This window comes from Lepisosteus oculatus, chromosome 25, assembly GCF_040954835.1.
Source record: "Lepisosteus oculatus isolate fLepOcu1 chromosome 25, fLepOcu1.hap2, whole genome shotgun sequence".
Lineage (NCBI taxonomy): Eukaryota > Metazoa > Chordata > Actinopteri > Semionotiformes > Lepisosteidae > Lepisosteus > Lepisosteus oculatus.
This window is the reverse complement of record NC_090720.1, coordinates 443,796-465,510: the sequence shown is the minus strand read 5'-3', so window position 1 is coordinate 465,510 and position 21,715 is coordinate 443,796. Positions and strand designations below refer to the sequence as shown.

Below are 21,715 nucleotides of genomic sequence, written 5' to 3'. Positions count from 1 at the left end.
CCCGACACGTGCAGGAAACGGCGCCTGGCAGACGCGTGTCCACCTCCACGCTACAATAACAGGAGTGAGGCACCCATTCCAGGCCGACCCGCGGCTCGCAGGAAAGCTGAGATCCTGTGGTGACAGTGGGAATGTGACCGGCAGCTGAAGTTCCGGAAGTGTTGCGAGAGTGAAGTGTTATTCAAGAAAATAAAATCGCAATCATGTTTGACCTTGTGCGGCCACCGTCCGCCAGACGCAGTCGGAGGTGGGTGTGATTGACGGCGTGACCTTCAGCGGTGCACAACCAATAGGAGACGCGCCAGCGCTGCAAGAGCCAATCGGGAGAGAGAGCTTCTGCGAGGGGCGGTTCCGCTTTCTTCGGGCCGCGCCTGCGCACAGGGCTGCGGGGTCACACGCGTGCTGCCGGCTGCAGTGGATCTTCCTGCCGTCTCTGCGAGCCGAACCGGACTGCGCCTCGACCGATTCGACCAGCATGTCGTGGCTGTTCGGCCTGAACAAAGGGCAGCCCAGCCCGCCCCCGGATCTCCCGGCTCCCCCTCCTCCGCCGGCTGGGGGCTCGGGAGGCAGCGGTGGGGATAAACCCAAGGACAAATGGAGCAACTTCGACCCGACCGGGCTGGAACGGGCGGCCCAGGCGGCCCGGGAGCTCGACAAATCCCGTGAGTGTCCAGAGGCTACCCCCGGCGCCGCTGGGCCCGGCTGCGAACCAGCAGGCCGGTGCTGCATGACAGATGAATGAATGGGAGAGCCGTGAATGGGTACAGTTTCTGGCTGTGGGCTGTCTCTCTTTGTGGTGCCCAGTGTGCGGAACTGGGAGTGTGTGCTGGGCGCAGTCCACTAGTCAGTGGTCAGTGTCACACTGGCAGGTTGAAGGTACAAGGGTCGTCCGGGTCATGTTGTGTTAGTCCTCCTCCGCTCCAGTGGGATCACGTCGCTGTCCAGGGTATCAGCCCTCTCTTATAGGGGCGTCAGTGTGTCACATGGCCAGGTCAGCGTGAGCAATCGCGTGTCTGTGAGACTGAATCAGTTGCCCACCAGCTATCAGGTGCTAGGTCTTGAGCTAGGTCTTAGCAGCTGCAGGGTTCTTATTAAGGTGTTTTGCTGAAAGCAGTGTATTTACTGGCGTGGGTCAGGTGGACTGGACAGGGAGTCTGAGTGAGAGCAGTGTAATTACTGGAGTGGATCAGGTGGACTGGACAGGGAGTCTGAGTGAGAGCAGTGTAATTACTGGAGTGGATCAGGTGGACTGGACAGAGTCTGAGTGAGAGCAGTGTAATTACTGTAGTGGGTCAGGTGGACTGGACAGAGTCTGAGTGAGAGCAGTGTATTTACTGGAGTGGGTCAGGTGGACTGGACAGAGTCTGAGTGAGAGCAGTGTATTTACTGGAGTGGATCAGGTGGACTGGACAGAGTCTGAGTGAGAGCAGTGTATTTACTGGAGTGGATCAGGTGGACTGGACAGAGTCTGAGTGAGAGCAGTGTAATTACTGGAGTGGATCAGGTGGACTGGACAGGGAGTCTGAGTGAGAGCAGTGTAATTACTGGAGTGGGTCAGGTGGACTGGACAGGGAGTCTGAGTGAGAGCAGTGTATTTACTGGAGTGGATCAGGTGGACTGGACAGGGAGTCTGAGTGAGAGCAGTGTATTTACTGGAGTGGATCAGGTGGACTGGACAGGGAGTCTGAGTGAGAGCAGTGTAATTACTGGAGTGGGTCAGGTGGACTGGACAGGGAGTCTGAGTGAGAGCAGTGTATTTACTGGAGTGGATCAGGTGGACTGGACAGGGAGTCTGAGTGAGAGCAGTGTAATTACTGGAGTGGGTCAGGTGGACTGGACAGGGAGTCTGAGTGAGAGCAGTGTATTAACTGGAGTGGATCAGGTGGACTGGACAGAGTCTGAGTGAGAGCAGTGTAATTACTGGAGTGGATCAGGTGGACTGGACAGGGAGTCTGAGTGAGAGCAGTGTAATTACTGGAGTGGATCAGGTGGACTGGACAGGGAGTCTGAGTGAGAGCAGTGTAATTACTGGAGTGGATCAGGTGGACTGGACAGGGAGTCTGAGTGAGAGCAGTGTATTTACTGGAGTGGATCAGGTGGACTGGACAGGGAGTCTGAGTGAGAGCAGTGTAATTACTGGAGTGGATCAGGTGGACTGGACAGGGAGTCTGAGTGAGAGCAGTGTAATTACTGGAGTGGATCAGGTGGACTGGACAGAGTCTGAGTGAGAGCAGTGTAATTACTGGAGTGGATCAGGTGGACTGGACAGGGAGTCTGAGTGAGAGCAGTGTAATTACTGGAGTGGATCAGGTGGACTGGACAGGGAGTCTGAGTGAGAGCAGTGTAATTACTGGAGTGGATCAGGTGGACTGGACAGAGTCTGAGTGAGAGCAGTGTAATTACTGGAGTGGGTCAGGTGGACTGGACAGATTCTGAGTGAGAGCAGTGTAATTACTGGAGTGGATCAGGTGGACTGGACAGAGTCTGAGTGAGAGCAGTGTAATTACTGGAGTGGATCAGGTGGACTGGACAGGGAGTCTGAGTGAGAGCAGTGTAATTACTGGAGTGGATCAGGTGGACTGGACAGGGAGTCTGAGTGAGAACAGTGTAATTACTGGAGAGGATCAGGTGGACTGGACAGGGAGTCTGAGTGAGAGCCGTGTAATTACTGGAGTGGATCAGGTGGACTGGACAGGGAGTCTGAGTGAGAGCAGTGTAATTACTGGAGTGGATCAGGTGGACTGGACTGGGAGTCTGAGTGAGAGCAGTGTAATTACTGGAGTGGATCAGGTGGACTGGACAGGGAGTCTGAGTGAGGGCAGTGTAATTACTGGAGTGGATCAGGTGGACTGGACAGAGTCTGAGTGAGAGCAGTGTAATTACTGGAGTGGATCAGGTGGACTGGACAGGGAGTCTGAGTGAGAGCAGTGTAATTACTGGAGTGGATCAGGTGGACTGGACAGGGAGTCTGAGTGAGGGCAGTGTAATTACTGAAGTGGGTCAGGTGGACAGGACAGGGAGTCTGAGTGAGAATGCTGTAAAACCCGGAGTGGATCAGCCTGGCGTGCTGACTGGCACTGTGCCGTGTGTGTCACTCTGCAGGCCATGCGAAGGAGGCTCTGGAGATGGCGCGCATGCAGGAGCAGACGCTGCAGATGGAGCACCAGGGCAAGATGAAGGTCAGTCTGTCTGCAGGTTAAAGTCCCGGTGCCGCGTGGGGCCTGAATCGACTGACCGACTGACCTCCTTTCTCCTCGTGCGCGTCAGGAGTACGAGGCAGCGCTGGAGCAGCTGAAGACGGACCAGATCCGTGTCCAGGCAGAGGAGAGGCGGAAGACCCTGGGGGAGGAGACCAAGCAGCACCAGGCGGTGAGGGGGGGCGGGGCTGCAGGTGCGAGGAAGGCCAGGGAGAGCGGCCATGTGCTTGTGCTCATCTCCCACTCTCTCTCCCCAGAGAGCGCAGTACCAGGACAAGCTGGCGCGACAGAGGTACGAGGACCAGCTGAGACAGCAGGTGAGATGTCCCGGGACCGAGGGCCCAGGGGAGATAGTGGCTGTGGTGAAAGTTCAGGCTCGGAGGCTGGCTCACTGTCCCTTTGCCTGTTTGTAATCTCATAGCAACTGCTCAACGAGGAGAACCTGCGCAAGCAGGAGGAGTCCGTCCAGAAGCAGGAAGCCATGAGGAAAGGTAGGGCCTGCAGGCACTGCCTGTCCTCCTGTCCACCTGTCTGTCATCTCTCCAGCCTGAGTGTCATTTGTCCTTCAGTGAGCGCTGTCTCTCTGAGTGACGGTGTGTGTGTGTGAGCGCTGTCTCTCTGAGTGATGGTGTGTGTGTGTGTGTGAGCGCTGTCTCTCTGAGTGATGGTGTGTGTGTGTGTGTGAGCTCTGTCTCTCTGAGTGACTGTGTGTGTGTGTGTGTGAGCTCTGTCTCTCTGAGTGACGGTGTGTGTGTGTGTGTGTGTGAGCGCTGTCTCTCTGAGTGACGGTGTGTGTGTGTGTGTGAGCTCTGTCTCTCTGAGTGACGGTGTGTGTGTGTGTGTGTGAGCTCTGTCTCTCTGAGTGACGGTGTGTGTGTGTGTGTGTGAGCTCTGTCTCTCTGAGTGACGGTGTGTGTGTGTGTGAGCGCTGTCTCTCTGAGTGACGGTGTGTGTGTGTGAGCGCTGTCTCTCTGAGTGACGGTGTGTGTGTGTGAGCACTGTCTCTCTGAGTGACGGTGTGTGTGTGTGAGCGAGCGCTGTCTCTCTGAGTGACGGTGTGTGTGTGTGTGTGTGTGAGCTCTGTCTCTCTGAGTGACGGTGTGTGTGTGTGAGCGCTGTCTCTCTGAGTGACAGTGTGTGTGTGTGTGAGCGCTGTCTCTCTGAGTGACTGTGTGTGTGTGTGAGCGCTGTCTCTCTGAGTGACGGTGTGTGTGTGTGAGCGCTGTCTCTCTGAGTGACGGTGTGTGTGAGCGAGCGCTGTCTCTCTGAGTGACGGTGTGTGTGTGTGAGCTCTGTCTCTCTGAGTGATGGTGTGTGTGTGTGTGTGAGCTCTGTCTCTCTGAGTGACGGTGTGTGTGTGTGTGTGTGTGTGTGAGCGCTGTCTCTCTGAGTGACTGTGTGTGTGTGTGTGAGAGAGCTCTGTCTCTCTGAGTGACAGTGTGTGTGTGTGTGAGCACTGTCTCTCTGAGTGACGGTGTCCGTGCGCAGCCACGATCGAGCACGAGATGGAACTGCGGCACAAGAACGAGATGCTGAGGGTCGAGGCCGAGGCCAGGTCCCGAGCCAAGGTGGAGCGAGAGAATGCTGACATCATCCGCGAGCAGATCCGGCTGAAGGCGGCCGAGCACAGACAGACTGTCCTGGAGTCCATTCGGTGAGGGGATGGGAGGGGGACAGAACGCATTGCTTTCATTCGTATGAAAGTGTGTCTTTGGTTTCTAACTATGAACGTGTGAGAGCTCTGATCGTTGTTTCTCCTGCGCCTGTACCGCCGTCTCCCTGTGCTGTTTTGCTGTCATGGCTGCTGGTGCCAGTGGCTCGCTGTCAGTAACTGGGAACCCTGTCTGTCATCCAGGACGGCAGGGGCTGTGTTCGGAGAGGGGTTCCGCGCCTTCGTGTCGGACTGGGACAAGGTCACGGCCACGGTGAGAGCGCGCCCCGAAGCGCACGACCGCCGCCAGCCTCTCGCCTCTGTCTGACCCCCTGTCCCTGTCCCCCAGGTGGCAGGGCTGACCCTCCTGGCCGTGGGGGTGTACTCTGCGCGGAACGCCACCGCCGTGGCAGGGCGCTATATTGAGGCGCGGCTGGGCAGGCCGTCGCTGGTCAGGGAGACGTCCAGGATCACAGTGGCGGAGACCCTGAAGCACCCCATCAAGGTCAGGGCGGTCAGCGAGCCCGTGTCTGTGGAGCCGCGCGCCGGACCGACACTGACCCCTCTCTCCCTCTCAGGTCGGGAAGCGTCTGACCAGCAAGCCCCAGGACGCCCTGGAAGGCGTGGTGCTCAGCGTGAGTATGACACGGGCCTCCGGCGCCGCTGTCTCCCTGGCCACTGGGCTCTGCAGCGTCCAGTCCTGACCGTCTGTCGTGCTTCTGCCCCCGCAGCCAGCCCTGGAGGAGCGCGTGCGGGACATCGCCATAGCGACGCGCAACACGCGGCAGAACCGCGGCCTGTACCGGAATATCCTGATGTACGGCCCGCCTGGTACCGGCAAGACGCTGTTCGCCAAGGTGGGTCAGAACCGGGCTTGTGGCAGGCGTGGAGACTTGTGATGTGGGGCTGAGCTGTAGACATGCCTTTCCATGCCTCACAGCTCACAGCGCACGGTCACCGGCGTCGGCAGGCTCCGGAACAGTTCTCTCTGACCAGTAGCAGGGCCCGGAGCTGCTCGGTCAGGGGATGAGTAGTGACAAGCTCCCAGCAGTAGAGGAGAAGGGCTTGGCAGACCTCTAACCCTGCTGGGATGTGAGGCGCCTGCAGCGCAGTCCTTGCCGAATCCGCTGTCCTCCTGTGCGGACGCGCTTGGTAATCCAGTACCTTTGTGTAGTGCAGAACAGGGGGGCTGTTGTGTGGCTGTGGGTCTGAGAGTCTCACCTGTCTGTCTTCTTCACAGAAATTGGCAGTGCATTCTGGGATGGACTACGCCATCATGACAGGGGGGGACGTGGCGCCGATGGGCCGCGATGGCGTTACTGCCATGCACAAGGTGTTTGACTGGGCCAACACCAGCCGGAGAGGGTACGGCACATCATGAAGCAATCCCACTCTCCCTGTCTCCCACTCCTCCCTTTCCCCTCTGACTCTCTCCTGTTGCCCACAGTCTCCTGCTGTTCGTAGATGAAGCTGATGCATTCCTCCGCAAGAGGGCCACAGTGAGTCCTCTCTTCCTCCTGCGTGCTTCTGTGACTGCGGGTCTGTCTGTAGTTGTGGTGTGCTTATAGAAGTGTGTCTGTAGTTGTGGTGTGCTTATAGAAGTGTGTCTGTAGTTGTGGTGTGCTTATAGAAGTTTGTGTGTTTCTCTGACCTGCATGTCTGTCTGTAGTTGTGTGCTTATAGAAGTGTGTGTCTTGTGTTTCAGGAGAAGATCAGTGAAGATCTCAGGGCCACTCTCAACGCCTTCCTGTACCGAACTGGAGAGCAGAGCAAAAAGTGAGCCCGCCCCCCCCCCCGCATCTGCGAGCGTGCTCATCTGCCCGTCTGCGTGTGTACGCGTGTGTGCATATGTGTGTGCTTGTCTGCGTTTGTACACGTTGTGCGTGCCCTGTTCAGAACGCTTTCCCCTTCCCCTGTGTGCAGGTTCATGCTGGTGTTGGCCAGCAACCAGCCGGAGCAGTTCGACTGGGCGATCAACGACCGGATCGACGAGATCGTGAACTTCGCGCTGCCGGGGCTGGAGGAGAGGGAGCGCCTGGTCAGGCTCTACTTCGACAGATACGTCCTGGAGCCGGCCACGCAGGGCAAGCAGTGAGTGCCGTCCCGGAGAGACCCTGCCCACCGTTAAATCACCACATTCTCAACCTGGAACAGTCCACTGCAAGCATCTAAATAAGTGATTTGTTAAATTAAGTAATATAAAGATTGTTTTTAGGACTAAAAGCCCTTCCTTTAACTGAACAGACTTGTTGCTTGGTTCAACAGCTTACAGGTGTGATCAATAAGACTGACTGGATTGGGTCTGTCTGTCATCAGCTGGTCAGTCTCAGAATCCCAGCCGGAAAGCTTTCTTATCTCATCTCTGGTACTAAATGTGCCTTCATTGCTTATTATTATTATTACTGTGCACATGCCCACTGTACGTGCCAGGCTTCTTTGTGCACCAGCTGCCACGGTTTGGCCCTCTGGGGGCTCTTGGTGAACGCCAGTGGCCCTCTCTGACATCGTGTTCACTCCCCTGCAGGCGTCTGAAGCTGGCGCAGTTCGACTACGGCAGGAAGTGCTCTGAGATCGCCCGGCTGACGGGGGGCATGTCTGGCAGGGAGATCTCCAAGCTGGGCGTGGCCTGGCAGGTAGGCAGCGCGGCCTTCGCTGGGACCCAGTCCTGTTTGCTGACGCAGTCTCGCTTGCAGGAGGTGTTCAAGCCCATCTCCTCCTCTGTCTCCCCCAGGCTGCAGCCTACTCCTCAATGGACGGCGTTCTGACTGAGGCCATGATCGACACGCGGGTGGTGGATGCTATCCGGCAGCACCAGCAGAAGATGGACTGGTTGAGACGGGAACATGCTGAGGGAGAGGGCAAGCCGGGGATAACCCCACCACCCCCGGAGGGCACCCCAGTCTGACGAAGGGAGAAGGGGGTCGCCGAGGGGCTTGGGGCTGTAAGGGTGTGGGATGGGGCGTCTGATTAAACACAGCTGTCAAACGTCAGTGACTGCGGTGTGCAGATTAATCCTGAGAGCAGTTTCTCCTGGAGTTTCTCACTTCAGGGCTCTGCCAGGCAGGGGCGACAGGGGTCTCCCTCACATCCGTGCGTTAATTGGTTAATTAGCCCTGGTGCTGAAGATCACTTACCTTGATTAAGGACTGGCGGTGGAATGGAAGAGGCCAGCTCTCTGGTCACAGGGCTGGGAGTCGGAATGGAGGACCGGGGAGACAGAGCAGCAGCACAGTGACCAGAAGTCAGGGGGCAGAGATGGGTGGCGGGGTAATGCTGGTGTCCCCAGTAATGGTGCTGATCAGGACGGGCACCAGCGGCCCAGAGCTTGCATCCATGCTCCTTCGATACCTGGTAAAGCACAGCATGAGCAGGACCTGACAACCATGCTGATCTGACCCAACACACTAATCTCCCAGGCCAGGACAGGAGCTGGTGCTGGTGCTGTTGCTAAATCAGAGGCGTAGACTCAAATTCACTGTTGTGCTTTTTTGCACGTTTAATAAAACACAAACATAATTTCATCTCCACAACAGCAATATCTGCATGGGGGTTGGGGGAGAGGAGGGGCTGGTAGGCAGGTCAGTCACCCCCACCCCAGCTGTTACCGTACAGGTTCTGTTTGAGACGCAAGCGCACAGGCCCGTAGCTCTAATATGGGAAGGGTGTGATTCTGGTTCGGGTGTGGGCAGGGAGATCCTTCAAGCAGAAAGGGGTCGGGGGATGGTCTGGCTGGCCCTCACCCAGGGCTTGGGTGGCAGTCTAGGGTCCTGCGCTTGCAGTGTGCCACAGTCAGTCTCTCAGACTGGGGTTCAGCAGGCAGTTCTCTCTAGATTCAGGGGCCTACTCCCCCATAAACCATATAGACTCCCCACTGTTCGGAGGGAGGCTCAGAAATGTGTGGCCTGGCTTGGTGTGCTTCAATTTTAAACCTAAGTCTCAGACACTGCAAGAGCTCCTCAATTGCTGTCCTAAGAACAAAAACAAGGTGTCTTCAAAAATACAATATGTTCACCTTGAGCCCTGAAAATGGCCCACTTACTGTGAAATAACCTTCACATTGCATATTTCAATCTGTGCCATAGAAACTACAAACAGAAGCAATATTGCTCTCCATGTTAAATATGCTTTTGTTCACAGTCTTCCACAGAAAGGCGTGCTGCCTCCAGTCTGCACTCTGAGCTCTTAATGGCATAATGACACTCAGTTGCTGATTTCAAGAGTAGAATAAACCCTGCTAGACTGTGACCCACCTTCCCTCCCTCCCTTTCAGCAGAAACAGCACCAGCTGGAACACAGCTGTACCGGGCGTATGTGTGCGAAGGGGTTCCTGTGGAAGCAGCTGTCTGGGGGAAGGCTGATAGCTGCAGTACTATTCAGGGAGCATATATGAATGATGAACATGGTTGCACAGGAATTGAAGTTTTGAAACCTGCTGGACTGTTGCTGTCCGGGGATGGACATTGTTGTACGGGGATATAAAGGAGCATATGAATGCACAGTGAACAGCGCTGTATAGGGATTTTTGGTGAATCTACAGTGAAGAAGGGTGTAAAGGTGCACGTTATTGTGCAGGCTGGTTTAGAACACTACTGCCCTCTGCTGGACCACAATGTAATAACAAGAGACTGAGAACAAAAATTGGTGGGGCTTTCGTGCTTATTTAATTGTGCTTTCCAGCAATCTGGGACGGACAGTATAGTTATTATAAACAAAAACCAAATGATAAAGAGTAATGCAGAGCTACAGAAAAACCTGATTACTTGCATCTTCCTCCTAAAGAATAATTACTCAGAGACCTGTAAACCATGATTAATTGGGAGCAAATCCCCCTCAAGGTGGAGAAGATACCAGACCGTGTTGCCCTGATTCTTGACAGTGAGAGGGAGGGGTTGTGGGTTGTGTGTTCTGGGCTGATCTAATTCAGACAGGTGGGGGTTAACTGAGGCAAAACAGCGAGACCCTCCCCTGACCCCTCACCCCAGCACAGGGCACAAAGAGAGTACGGTGAGGTCAGAGGGCATGACTAGATCAGAGAGTACATTTAAGGTCAGAGAAGGCAAGGTCACATCTGTACACAATTACACACAAGCACTCCACAAACGGCCACCAGTCCCTGGTTCTAAAGTCAACCAATGAATTAATTAATGAATTAAGTCACAATCAGTGTACCGTTACATCAGTTACACAAAAAATAACCACAGCTCACTCTATACTTGTTACCCGCTGTTTCGGCTTTTCTGGGAGGAACGGTATTCTTGTCACAGATGTGCTGGGACTGCGGTCACGTGTGAGGTGAACAGACCCCCTCCCCGTCTCGCATGCTTCCCCCCACCCCTGTCTGTCTGGCCATCCCTGTCTGCTTCTTCATTCATGCCCTTCAGCTGCTGCTGCTCGTCCCTTCTCCCAGTGTCCTGTCGGCTCTCCTCAGTCTTTCACCACCTGGGGCAGCTCAGAAGAAGTTATCCATAGACGTTGCCCCATAGCGGAGCCCCACTCAGCACCCTGACTGCTCTCCCTGCCCTGAGCCCAGTTCCTCCCGCAACACCACCCACCCACAAACCCACTCTACCTCCCTTTTCAGCTTCTGGTCTGTGTTTAAATATAAATGACTCTTGCAAATCCTGTAAAGGAAAAAGTGGACAATCTGCCTCCGTCGCTCAGGGGTATCGGAGAGAGCGATGGAGGCAGGGCGGGGAGGGGGAGTTCGAGTCCCTGTGGCTCAGAGGTGCCGGGGGCTGGGGTGCCCATTGTGGTAGAGCTTCTGCTTGATGTGCACCATGTTCCCACTGGAGTCCTCAAACTGGCGCAGCTGTGTCCGCCGGCGGAAATCCCGCAGGTTACAGAACTTCGGGAGCCAGGCCCATGAGGAGGAGTCTGGCAGGGTGAGAAACGGAGGAGAATGAGAAGGTGCAGCTGAACAGGACAGTGGTGCAGGAAGGAGAGAAAGACGGGAGGATGTGACATGGAGCAGTGAAGACTTGGTATGGCTCCCTTTTCTGGTACAGATCCCCAGAGCTTGGCTCAGCCCCAGCCTTGCTGTCCGCAGGCGCACTCCTCGCTCTGCTCAGCTGAGTGCTGTGTTCCCAGGATGTTGCTTTATATAGCTCAGAAAATCAGGTGTCTGAGCCCTTCAGAACTGTGTCACTATGGCCTACATTCTCCTGCCGCGGCTCCTCTCCCTCCAGATTACCTGCCGTCTGGCCTTCTCTCCCCCTGTTTACCAACGACATCCTGAGCTCGATTCCTTCACACGGGGACACTGCTTGACTGAGAGAATCGGTGTAACAAGACATGGTCTTATTTATAAGACATTTTCCTTGTCTTTACAATTTCTGTGAAGATAGCATTTTAATTTTCTTTAAAAGAAGGAATGATGATGCATTTGAAAGCTGCCAAAGACAGGCGATGACTTCCCAGGACCTGTGGAGTGAGGTGGGTGCTGGCGGCTGCTGCACAGGGGGAGGAGGGAAGAGCCCTGTTGTCACTGTGCTGATATACGACACACAGACACACAGACACACAGACAGGTCCTCCGCTTGCTTTGGCAGGGCCAGGCGGATGGAGCAGTAAATCACAGCTGCCCAGTGTGCTGAAAGCAGCTGTCTGCGCCTGCGATGGATGTGGGCTCGCAGCAGCTGCTCCATTGACTGTTGCTTTTCTCTTTGCTATTTATAGCTCCCACTGGGAGAGGAGGGACAGGCAGTGGCAAATTTATAACTCCTTGCCCCCCCACCCCCAGCTTCTCTTCTTCCACTAGGCATGGGCCAGGATCTGTGCGATTACAGATACCCTCACCTCCAGCCTGATAAACTAGTCCATTGATAAGCTTGTTTCCTAGGCCATCACTACAGGACTGGACTGCAGTGAACACTCACAATGTGAAATACCTAATGGATGCTTTATCTTTAGTTTATGTGTCCACCTGCCCTGTGGCAGTGGAAGAAATACTGCAGTCTAGACTAAAGTAAGGGTATTGTGCTGCCCATGCTGTGGTACCATGACTTGGGTGGAAAGTGCAGCTGATGACCACTGTGACGAGCCATCTGAACCTCCTGGCAATGTGCTGACAGCCTTGTCTGAGCTGCTGGGAAGAGCATATTCAGCACTTAACAGTTCGAAGTCTACAGCACTCATGTTGGATACAGGTGCTAAACAAACAGAAGCACAGACTATCCTCTGAGCAGGTGACAGGTGGCTGGGCCATAGCAACAGCCTGCCAATAACAGGGGTTTCAGGACTCTGCCCATCCGACCTGCACTCTGGAGCCATGCTGGAGGGTGTGAGTGTGAAAGAGCTACACCCAGACACTGGGGAGCTGAGGAAAGAGAACCGGGGGGCGGCAGCAAGTGGCGTGCCTATCTGTGTGTGTCCCTGTGTCTGATGCAGCTCCAGCAAAAGTGTGTGTGCCTGGCTGTGGAGGGCCCCTGGCGAGACAGCAGCACAGAAACACTGCTGCAGAAACTGCTCACGCCTCTGCTCCATCTGAACCAAAATACATTTTCAAACCAGACAGTTATTTGTTCTGGATAGTTTATATCATTGCAATTCTGCTGTGGATACTTGAGTACAGTGTGTTGACCGCAGCGTTATAAATACTGCATCTACTCTCAGGCACACTTCAGTACTAATGTTACGTCACAGCAATTAACTGATTCATCCCAAGAGAAAGTAAATCAGGGGCTAGAAAGCAGAGGGCCTAATGGTTTAATAAATCAAGTAAGACAAACGTATAAAGAAAGAATGCACTCAATAAAATTATCGAAAAGAACAGGAGTCAGTAAAAGAAAAGGAATGCAATGAACTGTTAGTGCCGGTTAAAGATGACATTGCACCGGCCGAGAGGGACGAATATTGCAAGCAGAGCTAAATTAAGTAATTAAAGCTTTTTCCAGTATTGCACCAGTAACAGATTGTAAAGTATTTCAGAGACGACAGTGGAAACACTGCCACTGAAAGGGAAATGGCTGATGTATTAAACTAATAACCCACTAACTAATAATGGAAGAAATTCATTTCTTGCCCTTGAGATATCAGAGTGTGATTGTATTACTACAGTTGTACTTAAGGAATTATTCACACACCGTTAACAGAATTCTTCAAATAGTCTCTCAGGCCAGGAGTAGTAGTTCCACTGTCAGGAAAAGTGCTAATACAGTTCAAAGCCACAATAAGGTCAACAAAACCAAACCAAGTGACCAACACAGACCAACAAGCTACATGCAAAGTTATGGAAATGATAATTAGATCTAAACTAGAGAACCACTTGTATGACAGCAGGTTAGTCAGGTTAGTCAGCTGTTAGTCAGCAGGAAGTTAGAAGAGACAGGTCTGCTGAACTAACTCGGCAGAGCTCCAGGAACAAGCAGCAGGACTGATGGACACAGAGCACAGGATACCTGTGGGTTTTCAGAAGGCATTAAGTTCGTCTCAAATCAGTTCTCAGACTGCAGGCACTAGCATTCAAGGAGATGCACGTACTTGAAATAAGACCCAGTAAGTGCAGGAAACACAGGTACAGATAAGGGTGAGAGCTCTGACTGGGGTGATGGTGTTATAGCAGCACAGGGAGCTAACAAGTGCAATGAGACGCTTGTCTTAATTGTACATATGAGATCCGGAAGCACTGAGTTTGAAAAACCTACTCCTGAAAAAGAATGAGGTGTTTATGACGATGCATCATTTGAATCCTTTAGGCACTGGGGGAAACAATAACAAGTCAAACAGAATATGCTTAAAAATAGTTAAAATATGTATTTAAAAATTTAAGAATTTTAAATTTCAAATCAAGGGATGTTTTGTTAGAATTGTAGTTGTACCCTGTTTAGAAAATTGTGCACCATTTTGGTCACCACATTACAAAAAGGGCATTGCTACTGTAGAATCAGTTCCGATTTCTGGTAGGCTAAAAAACTGAATCTCTTCAGTCTTTAACAGAAACAAATATGAGGGGCCCTGATACAAGTATTTAGAATCTAAAAAAGGCATGGTCAGTCATCCCCGAATCCGCAGTGCCAGACAGGAGGGAACCACGGGGACGTGAATTTAATCCTGTGTGGGCAGGGTGGAGAATGTGCCGCGCGCCCCAGGTCTCACCATAGCGCCGGCTCGCCCTCCAGGCCCTCACAGCGCAGTGCAGAGCCCCGTCCAGCCACACCAGCAGCCAGCTGATGCAGAAGCCCAGCAGCAGCCCCAGCATCAAGTCCATCTCCTGCTTCGTCACGCTGTCGCTCACAAAGTAGTTCTCCGAGGAGTCGACCAGGGACTGGTCCCCGTCGTAGGGAATCACATAGTGCACGTGGTGCCTGGCCACAGCGCAGGGACACGGGGACGAGAGGACGCAGGGCGAAGGACAGCAAGGAAGAGAAAACAGAGAGGAAGGTGGAGAAGTGGAAAAAGGAAGAAGTCACGTGGAAGTAGAGAGGGATAAAAAGGGAGAGAAAGTGAGAGGCAAAGATAATATTAGAAGAGGACAAAACCAGAGAGGAACAAAAGTCAGGGGGAGAAAAGGGGAGGGAGAGAAAATAGAGAAAAGGGGTAGTGGGGAAGAGAAAAAAGGAAAAATGTTTTTTTAAACAAAAATAATCTTTTTCAAAAATAATTATAATTTTCAACAAATAATTTGCTGCAACAAAAGTATGGACATTTACACTGCAGCACATGAAAGTATGACTGCAGACTTGAATTCTAGGAATGAGAAGAGGGAGAGGAATCCTGCCACAGCAAACCAGCTTCCTCTGCCTACTTCCCTGTCCTTTTCCTACAACCCTCCCTTCTCTCTCCCCCTCAGCCCCTTTCTCTCCCCCTCAGCCCCTTTCTCTCCCCCTCAGCCCCTCCCTTCTCCCTCCCTCAGCCCCTCCTTTCTCTCCCACTCAGTCCCTTCCTTTTCCCTCCCTCAGACCCTCCCTTCTCTCTCCCTCAGCACCTCCCTTCTCTCCCCCTAAGCCCCTCCCTTCTTTCTCCCTCAGACCCTCCCTTCTCTCCCCCTAAGCCCCTCCCTTCTCTCTCCCTCAGCACCTCCTTTTCTCCCCCTAAGCCCCTCCCTTCTCTCTCCCTCAGACCCTCCCTTCGCTCCCCCTAAGCCCCTCCCATTCTCTCCCTCAGACCCTCCCTTCTCTCCCCTAAGCCCCTCCCTTCTCTCTCCCTCAGCACCTCCCTTCTCTCCCCCTAAGCCCCTCCCTTCTCTCTCCCTCAGACCCACCGTTCTCTCTCCCTCAGCCCCTCTTTTCTCTCCCCCTCAGCCCCTTAGCCCCTCCCTTCTCTCTCCCTCAGCCCTTTCCCATGCAATGTCAGGAGTACAGCTGCCTTGGGGGACACAGGAATTAAATGCACTCTAATTACACATACCTGCAATGCTAGTAAATGTCAGGGTCGTCATAATGGCCATTTTAAAAACTGTTTAAGCCTGTGTTTATTTAATTTAACTTTCAGGCCATTTGTCCTATACTGTTGGGCAATTATGCCCAATTAGTGCAATAAACGCCACTTTGTTAAGAGATGGAGAGAGACACAGAAGTCTGGGGTGTGGAAATGCACTCTAGTGCTCTGTCACCATGTATAAAAAGAGTTTTGGTTTCCAGCCTGGTTGTGACCTCTACATACAATGTGCATTTTCCAAATAGACCTCCACCTTCATAATTACTCTTCATCTGACTGCAGATACACTTTACATAAGGAATAGTGTAATACATTCAGACTAATTTTCTACTGGATATAAACTAAATTAAACATCTAGTAGTACTATTAAAAGAAATTGCAGATAGTTCTGGGCCATTCACACATGAAAGACTGAGACACTCTAGGGTACAGCTGTGCCTGACAGCCCCAGGCCCTGGACCAGGGGCACTGTGAGGCCCTGACCTGCCCCCTCTGGGGTACAGCTGTGCCTGACAGCCCCAGGCCCTGGACCAGGGGCACTGTGAGGCCCTGACCTGCCCCCTCTGGGGTACAGCTGTGCCTGACACTGCCCTGCCCCCTCTGGGGTACAGCTGTAGCTGACATTCCCAGGCCCTGGACCAGCGGCACTGTGAGGCCCTGCCCTGCCCCCTCTGGGGTACAGCTGTGCCTGACAGCCCCAGGCCCTGGACCAGCGGCACTGTGAGGCCCTTCCCTGCCCTGCCCTGCCCTGCCCCTGCCCCTGGAAGATTCCACCTGGTTATCACAGATAAATCACTAGTCAACTCAGCATAACAAAATAAAGCACTACATAAGATATCATGTTATCTGTATAAAGGACATATTTACAGAGCTGTGAAATGTCAAGAAAAAACAGAATTACACATTGACCTATCATCTTCAAATCCCTGTATATATAACCTTCACATACTTCCAAGGCAACAGCAGCAAGTCAGTGTGGTCCCCAGCATGAGACGCCTCTCGGACCTTTGCTGCTCTCTCACTATGGAGAGTGAGTGGGGGGCTAGAGAAGGGGAGGGGGTACCCCAGCAGGCAGGCTGGAGAACAAGGGAGCTGAGTTCTAAAATGATGCAGCAGGACGGATTGCACTCAGACTCATTAATTGTCTTTTTAGCGAATATATCTCCATGATAATTCCTTAACTACTGGCTTTTTTTAGTTCATCTTACAACAATTTCTCCATCTGCATAGTACCTTACTCCATTAAGTTTAACTCTTAATAAAATCTGCTTAATATTTGATATATTGCCTGCAACAGAATATTATACATACTGTACCCACGTGACTCCTGAAGACAAGCATAATTCAGAGGTATATGTTAATAACGTTTCAACAAATCACATGATCAGCATTACTCATGACACAGCCAGTACTCTCCTTCAGCTCATATATACAGCATATATATGTGTATACAGTCAACGCCACAGCAGTACGACCTGTCTCACTGAAGCAGCTTCAGTTGCGTTTTGCCCTTATGAGCACAGTTAATTCTCCCTATAAAGAACAACACGCCCCGAAGAGCATTGACTGTATACCCAGACATACATGCATTTCAACTGTGCACATGTGTCTGAAAATTCATAAACAGGATGCGAGTCTGTGCATATATGTACTGTATATACTGCTACTACACAAACACATTCCATTTGTATTGAACACATGCGCAATAACATATGCCTCGGGTATATTTCCCATATACCCTTGTATGCTCATGCACATGTATGTGAAGAGGGATACATGCATGCATACAGCAGGGTAGGCACGATGCCTGCACCTGCTCAGTAACACAATGGGCTCCAGGTTCCATGTCTCTGCCAGAATCTGGCTTGTCTGTCACTGTATATACAATGTATACATAATACATATGTATATCATTTCTTCAATGTGTGCTCAAGCACCCACACGCGTGTCGACACACAGCACCCCTGCGTCCATCCACATCACCTCAGCCCCACAGCACATCTGCCGGAGCGACAGAGCCTGTCAGGGCACTGTGAGCAGGAGCTGTGAGCGCGGCGATGTGCAGCAAGAGGGCCTCCCGGTCCTGGCCTCTGTCCGGCGTGGCAGGACCAGCCCTGTGGTCAGTGGGATGTGTCAGGGCAGGACCGGCCCTGTGCTCAGCGGAAGGTGTCAGGGGCAGGACCAGCCCTGTGGTCAGCGGAAGGTGTCAGGGGCAGGACCAGCCCTGTGGTCAGCGGAAGGTGTCAGGGGCAGGACCAGCCCTGTGGTCAGCGGAAGGTGTCAGGGGCAGGACCGGCCCTGTGGTAAGTGGGATGTGCCAGGGGCAGGACCAGCCCTGTGGTCAGTGGAAGGTGTCAGGGGCAGGACCAGCCCTGTGGTCAGCGGAAGGTGTCAGGGGCAGGACCAGCCCTGTGGTCAGTGGGATGTGCCTGGGGCAGGACCGGCCCTGTGGTCAGTGGAAGGTGTCAGGGGCAGGACCAGCCCTGTGGTCAGCGGAAGGTGTCAGGGCAGGACCGGCCCTGTGGTCAGTGGGATGTGCCAGGGGCAGGACCAGCCCTGTGGTCAGTGGAAGGTGTCAGGGCAGGACCGGCCCTGTGGTCAGTGGGATGTGCCTGGGGCAGGACCGGCCCTGTGGTCAGTGGAAGGTGTCAGGACCAGCCCTGTGGTCAGTGGGATGTGCCTGGGGCAGGACCGGCCCTGTGGTCAGTGGGATGTGCCTGGGGCAGGACCGGCCCTGTGGTCAGTGGAAGGTGTCAGGACCAGCCCTGTGGTCAGTGGGATGTGCCTGGGGCAGGACCGGCCCTGTGGTAAGTGGAAGGTGTCAGGACCAGCCCTGTGGATAGTGGGATGTGTCAGGGCAGAGCTGCTCTCTCTCTCACACACACACAGAGTAAGTGACAATCCCTGCAAGTCCCAGCGCAGCAAGAGGCTCCGCACGGACCCTCGGAACAAGCCCTCTGCACTGTCCGTGTCCAGCTGTCAGTCACGCTCCGCACACGCCAGCACCTTCACGCACACACCTCGTACGCAGGAATGTATTCGAGTCATGCAGAGAGCCCAAGGAGATTTCTGTCGCCGCAAAGACATTGACTACAAGCACCGAACTAGCGTCCAGTTGTTAATAGCGAGAGCACTGCCCTGGAGACCCCTCGTGCGTGCGCGCGCGCGCGTGCGCGCCCTCCCTGACACAAATACCCAAGCCAAAGGCACACAATAGAGCCCGTCGGCAGCGATCAGCGACAGAAATCTTCCCAGATACAAGATGCACTCATGGAGGAAATTATAAATGTTAAATAATAAAGAGAAAGATGGTACATTAGCGTTGATTCGTTCTTGTTGGCTTTTGCTTTGTATTTTTACCTTCCACAGTTGCAATGACAGACGCGATCCTCCCCTCTTAAATGCGGTAAGATATAATTGTGAAAACGGTCCAGTAGTGCATTCATGTCCATTAAGCACGCTATTGCCTGTAAGAGCCGACAACCAAGGCATCGGGTCAACTCTGGATGGTGGAATAAAACAGTGACTCTAGTAATAAGTGCTAGATAATCTGGGGGGCACTTAAAAAAAACTGTCTCAAAAATGATATTAAAAGAGAAACACTTCAGTCCCTTTTACACGTTTACTGCATGCAATCTTGCAACGGTTATGCCGTGTTGCAGTTTTTGCCGTCTCAAAAAAGAAAGTGTTCACATATTGCATTTACTTACAAACAACTGCAATGAGGTGATCGGAAAAGAATCCTCTTACCATAACAATAGAAGCCCCAAGAATCATAAAGATCATGGTGTTACAGCTCACATGCATCAAAACTCCCAAACCGACTGTCTCTCGCTCCCCCTCTCCTACTCAGCGGATCCGGCAATACGTGGAGAAGAAAGTCTGCGGAAAGGAGCGACATTCATGGAGGCTCCGATACCGTCTCCTACAGAATCTCCCTCCCAGCCCCCCTGGGCTCGCAGGCTCGGGGAACGCTCCTGGGCGACATAAAGTTTGGGTCCCCGCTGCCTCTCTCCGTCCCCTCCGGGGTCTGATGCGGCGGTTCGCGCTTCCTGCAGGCTTGGCTCCCGACAGAGCAGAAATCCCTGTGTCTCTGTTACTGCTGTGATTCTTATTTACTCTATCGCACCCAGGCACCATTCAGAAGAGACCAGCGCAGGACAGCCGAGTCGCCCGCAGCAGAGAGCGCCGAAGGGTTTATTTATTGTCCTGTAAATGCGTGTTCGAGCTCCGCTCCTGTGTCCCGGGGTCCTGCGGCGGAGACCACATTGATTCCCGAGCCCGAGCGACGGGAGGCGGGGAAGGATTCGTTCTTCCTCAGCCCCCTCGATCTTAGGCAGCGGCGGCAGCACCGACAGAGAGAGAGAGAAAATCTCACAGTCCCATCGTCTTCCATCAGTGAGGAGAAAACATCTTCCTTGTCATCTCTGTAGATTTCATGATAACCGCCCGAAACCCCGCGTGTGACGCCCGAAACGGTGGATTTCTTCTTTTAAGGGTAAAAAACACACAAACGAACGCGGTCACCCCCTCCTCTAAGATAAACGTGATCCGGTGAGCCGAGCTCTCTCTCCCCTCTCCCCCTCTTCCTCCCTGTGTGACATTGCAGCTCACATCAGTATTCTGCACCAGTCTGCTGGGCTGGGCTGCGCTCCGTGCGTGCGGACGGGCGCCTCCTCGCTCACAGGGAGAGGAGCCGGGCAGCGCTGCTGGGGAGCCCGCCGCCCCCCGACAAGCAAGCCTGGCACCGTCCCCAGTGGCAGCCCGGTACTCACCAGCCCGGACCCCCTCGCCGCGCAAACACCCCCTAGCAAGCCGGCCTCTTCCCCTGCAGAAAACAGGCGCTTCTCGGCCCCTGATTAAAACCCATTCCCCCAGGAAAGGTTACAGCCCAGCCCGCTCGCCTGGCTGTCTAACACTGCTAGCAACACCGCGGGCATGAGTGGGTCACGACTTATTGCTGCGCAGGGGGAGGCCGGGTCTGTGCAGCGGACTGGACTGGGCTCGGTGACCTGGAGTCACCCCTGGTTCCGGCAGCGCCGCCCTGGTGTCCAGACCGGCCACTCGCCCCGGCCTCAACACAAGCCACCGCCTCATTCGTTGCTCTCATTACACTTCGGGGCTGTTAAATAAGAACAACGCTGCATCGGTGTAACTGTAGGACAGGGACCACAACAACATCACAAACCCCAGCCCTACGTTCGTGCCCCCCGCCGGACGGGCCGGGTCAGGGTCGGTACCGGGCTGGGACAGCCGCGCTCCGGCGCGCTTGGGACACATTAACAAGAAAATGTGTCCCAAGCACAGCCGGCCGCTGACTTTTCTCGATAAGACATCGCCGATGGAAGCTTACACGGATTCAGTCTGACCAACCCGAGGACATTGAGGGGAAGCGCATTTAAATCCGGGAACAGTAGGCACGTCTTTACACCAAGGGTGGTGGGAGTGCGGAACAAGCTGCCCAGCCCTGTAGCTGCAGCCGGTTCCCGGTTTCCATCAGACAGCGGCCGGCTGAGGTCGTGGGTCAGTGAGCTTTTCACAGACTGAAGACCGGGCCTTATTATTAATTATGATTATTAGGCAGAAGGTGTGTCGTGACGGACATTCTGTAGGAATACTCTGTAGGGTTGCAGAACCCCGCAACAGGGACATTTAATCTTTTTCTTCGTTTTGAAAGCGAGATTTTACTCGAGATTAAACCACCTTTGACAGAATCTCGCTCTTCCAAACGGATGTGATTCCGGTCTGTCTTAGCCATGCTTCCTAAGCGCTTTTAGAAGCCACCTTTAAAGGTGCTATATAAAATAAAGATTACTATTAACCGGTTTATCTCGCCTTCTGTGGAAATACAGGAGCATTTGAAACAAGTGAATAAATAACCCTACCTTCTTAAAAGCAGCGGTACGGAGACACTTACTGCCGTTAATCGCCCTGAGCGGGAACACCGGAGACTCGAGGCCGAACTGACCGTTAATTTCAAACTCGACCGCTCCGAACGCGCGAGCCGACTCTACCCTCACCTCACGTGACAGCCTCGACGTCACGGCGCCCCCGGCGTGGGCGGGGCCAGTCGCTGCTGTCCGGTCCTGTGGCGTCACGACCCGTGCTGTCGCACTGACCGGGTGCGGCTGAAGCCGCGACCCCCAGGGCATGAGAAGGCTGTGCAGGAAGAGCTTACTCTGCTGAGGCTTCCCTCCTCTCCCAGGGCTGTGCGCTCCTGTCCCAGCTCTGTCCACTGCCCTCCCTAGCTCAGGCCACAGTCTGGCAGTCAAGGCGATTAGCTCGATAAGCAAACGAACAGAGTGAAATGAAACTCGGTGGGCCTGGAGGAGCAGAGCTGCTGCCCCAGTCCTGTACCCGAGGTGTACCCCTCAACCTCCTCTCCACTGAAGACACTGGGGTCCCCTGCCTGCATCGGGACACATTACAGCGGAGCCCAGCAAGCACCGTGTCGGCACAGCGGAGATTCACGTCCCGGGTCCCAGCCGATACT

At 53.7% G+C, this 21,715-nt stretch overlaps 2 protein-coding genes across 3 annotated transcripts; one reads left to right on the top strand and one right to left on the bottom strand.

Annotated features, from left to right (window-relative positions):
• The first annotated feature begins 341 nt into the window (after nucleotides 1-341).
• On the top strand, nucleotides 342-7,838 carry atad3 (ATPase family AAA domain containing 3). The gene is made up of 16 exons (XM_006642120.3): nucleotides 342-662; nucleotides 3,103-3,179; nucleotides 3,268-3,369; nucleotides 3,455-3,514; nucleotides 3,619-3,688; nucleotides 4,686-4,851; nucleotides 5,053-5,122; nucleotides 5,198-5,353; nucleotides 5,427-5,483; nucleotides 5,580-5,705; nucleotides 6,089-6,213; nucleotides 6,296-6,347; nucleotides 6,554-6,624; nucleotides 6,772-6,939; nucleotides 7,373-7,481; nucleotides 7,580-7,838. Exons 1-16 carry the CDS (start codon nucleotides 476-478, stop codon nucleotides 7,751-7,753), a joined length of 1,770 nt encoding a protein of 589 aa, XP_006642183.2. The 5' UTR covers nucleotides 342-475; the 3' UTR covers nucleotides 7,754-7,838.
• A 1,648-nt stretch (nucleotides 7,839-9,486) lies between these two features.
• tmem240b (transmembrane protein 240b) lies at nucleotides 9,487-21,220 on the bottom strand. 2 transcript variants are annotated; one of them, XM_006641996.3, is made up of 5 exons: nucleotides 21,108-21,220; nucleotides 18,973-19,553; nucleotides 18,583-18,689; nucleotides 13,942-14,150; nucleotides 9,487-10,722 (listed from the first exon to the last, which is right to left on the bottom strand). In XM_006641996.3, the coding sequence occupies exons 2-5, from the start codon at nucleotides 19,027-19,029 to the stop codon at nucleotides 10,568-10,570; spliced, it is 528 nt and encodes a 175-aa protein (XP_006642059.1). In that variant the 5' UTR covers nucleotides 19,030-19,553; nucleotides 21,108-21,220; the 3' UTR covers nucleotides 9,487-10,567. The 2 variants fall into 2 exon arrangements, with proteins under 2 accessions (XP_006642059.1, XP_069040133.1); XM_069184032.1 differs by lacking the exon at nucleotides 21,108-21,220 and having other exon boundaries at nucleotides 18,973-20,288.
• Between the last annotated feature and the right edge of the window lie 495 nt (nucleotides 21,221-21,715).

What these genes read in the sequence shown, in the direction of transcription:
- tmem240b (XM_006641996.3), bottom strand. Translation starts at nt 19,029, where the DNA reads ATGCATGTGAGCTGTAACACCATGATCTTTATGATTCTTGGGGCTTCT. An exon ending in TTGGGGCTTCTATTGTTATG is followed by an intron (nt 18,690 to 18,972) that starts GTAAGAGGATTC and finishes CGGCTCTTACAG; the next exon opens with GCAATAGCGTGCTTAATGGA. An exon ending in GAGGGCGAGCCGGCGCTATG is followed by an intron (nt 10,723 to 13,941) that starts GTGAGACCTGGG and finishes TCACCCTGCCAG; the next exon opens with ACTCCTCCTCATGGGCCTGG.
- atad3 (XM_006642120.3), top strand. Translation starts at nt 476, where the DNA reads ATGTCGTGGCTGTTCGGCCTGAACAAAGGGCAGCCCAGCCCGCCCCCG. An exon ending in GCAAGACGCTGTTCGCCAAG is followed by an intron (nt 5,706 to 6,088) that starts GTGGGTCAGAAC and finishes TCTTCTTCACAG; the next exon opens with AAATTGGCAGTGCATTCTGG. An exon ending in GCCAACACCAGCCGGAGAGG is followed by an intron (nt 6,214 to 6,295) that starts GTACGGCACATC and finishes TGTTGCCCACAG; the next exon opens with TCTCCTGCTGTTCGTAGATG.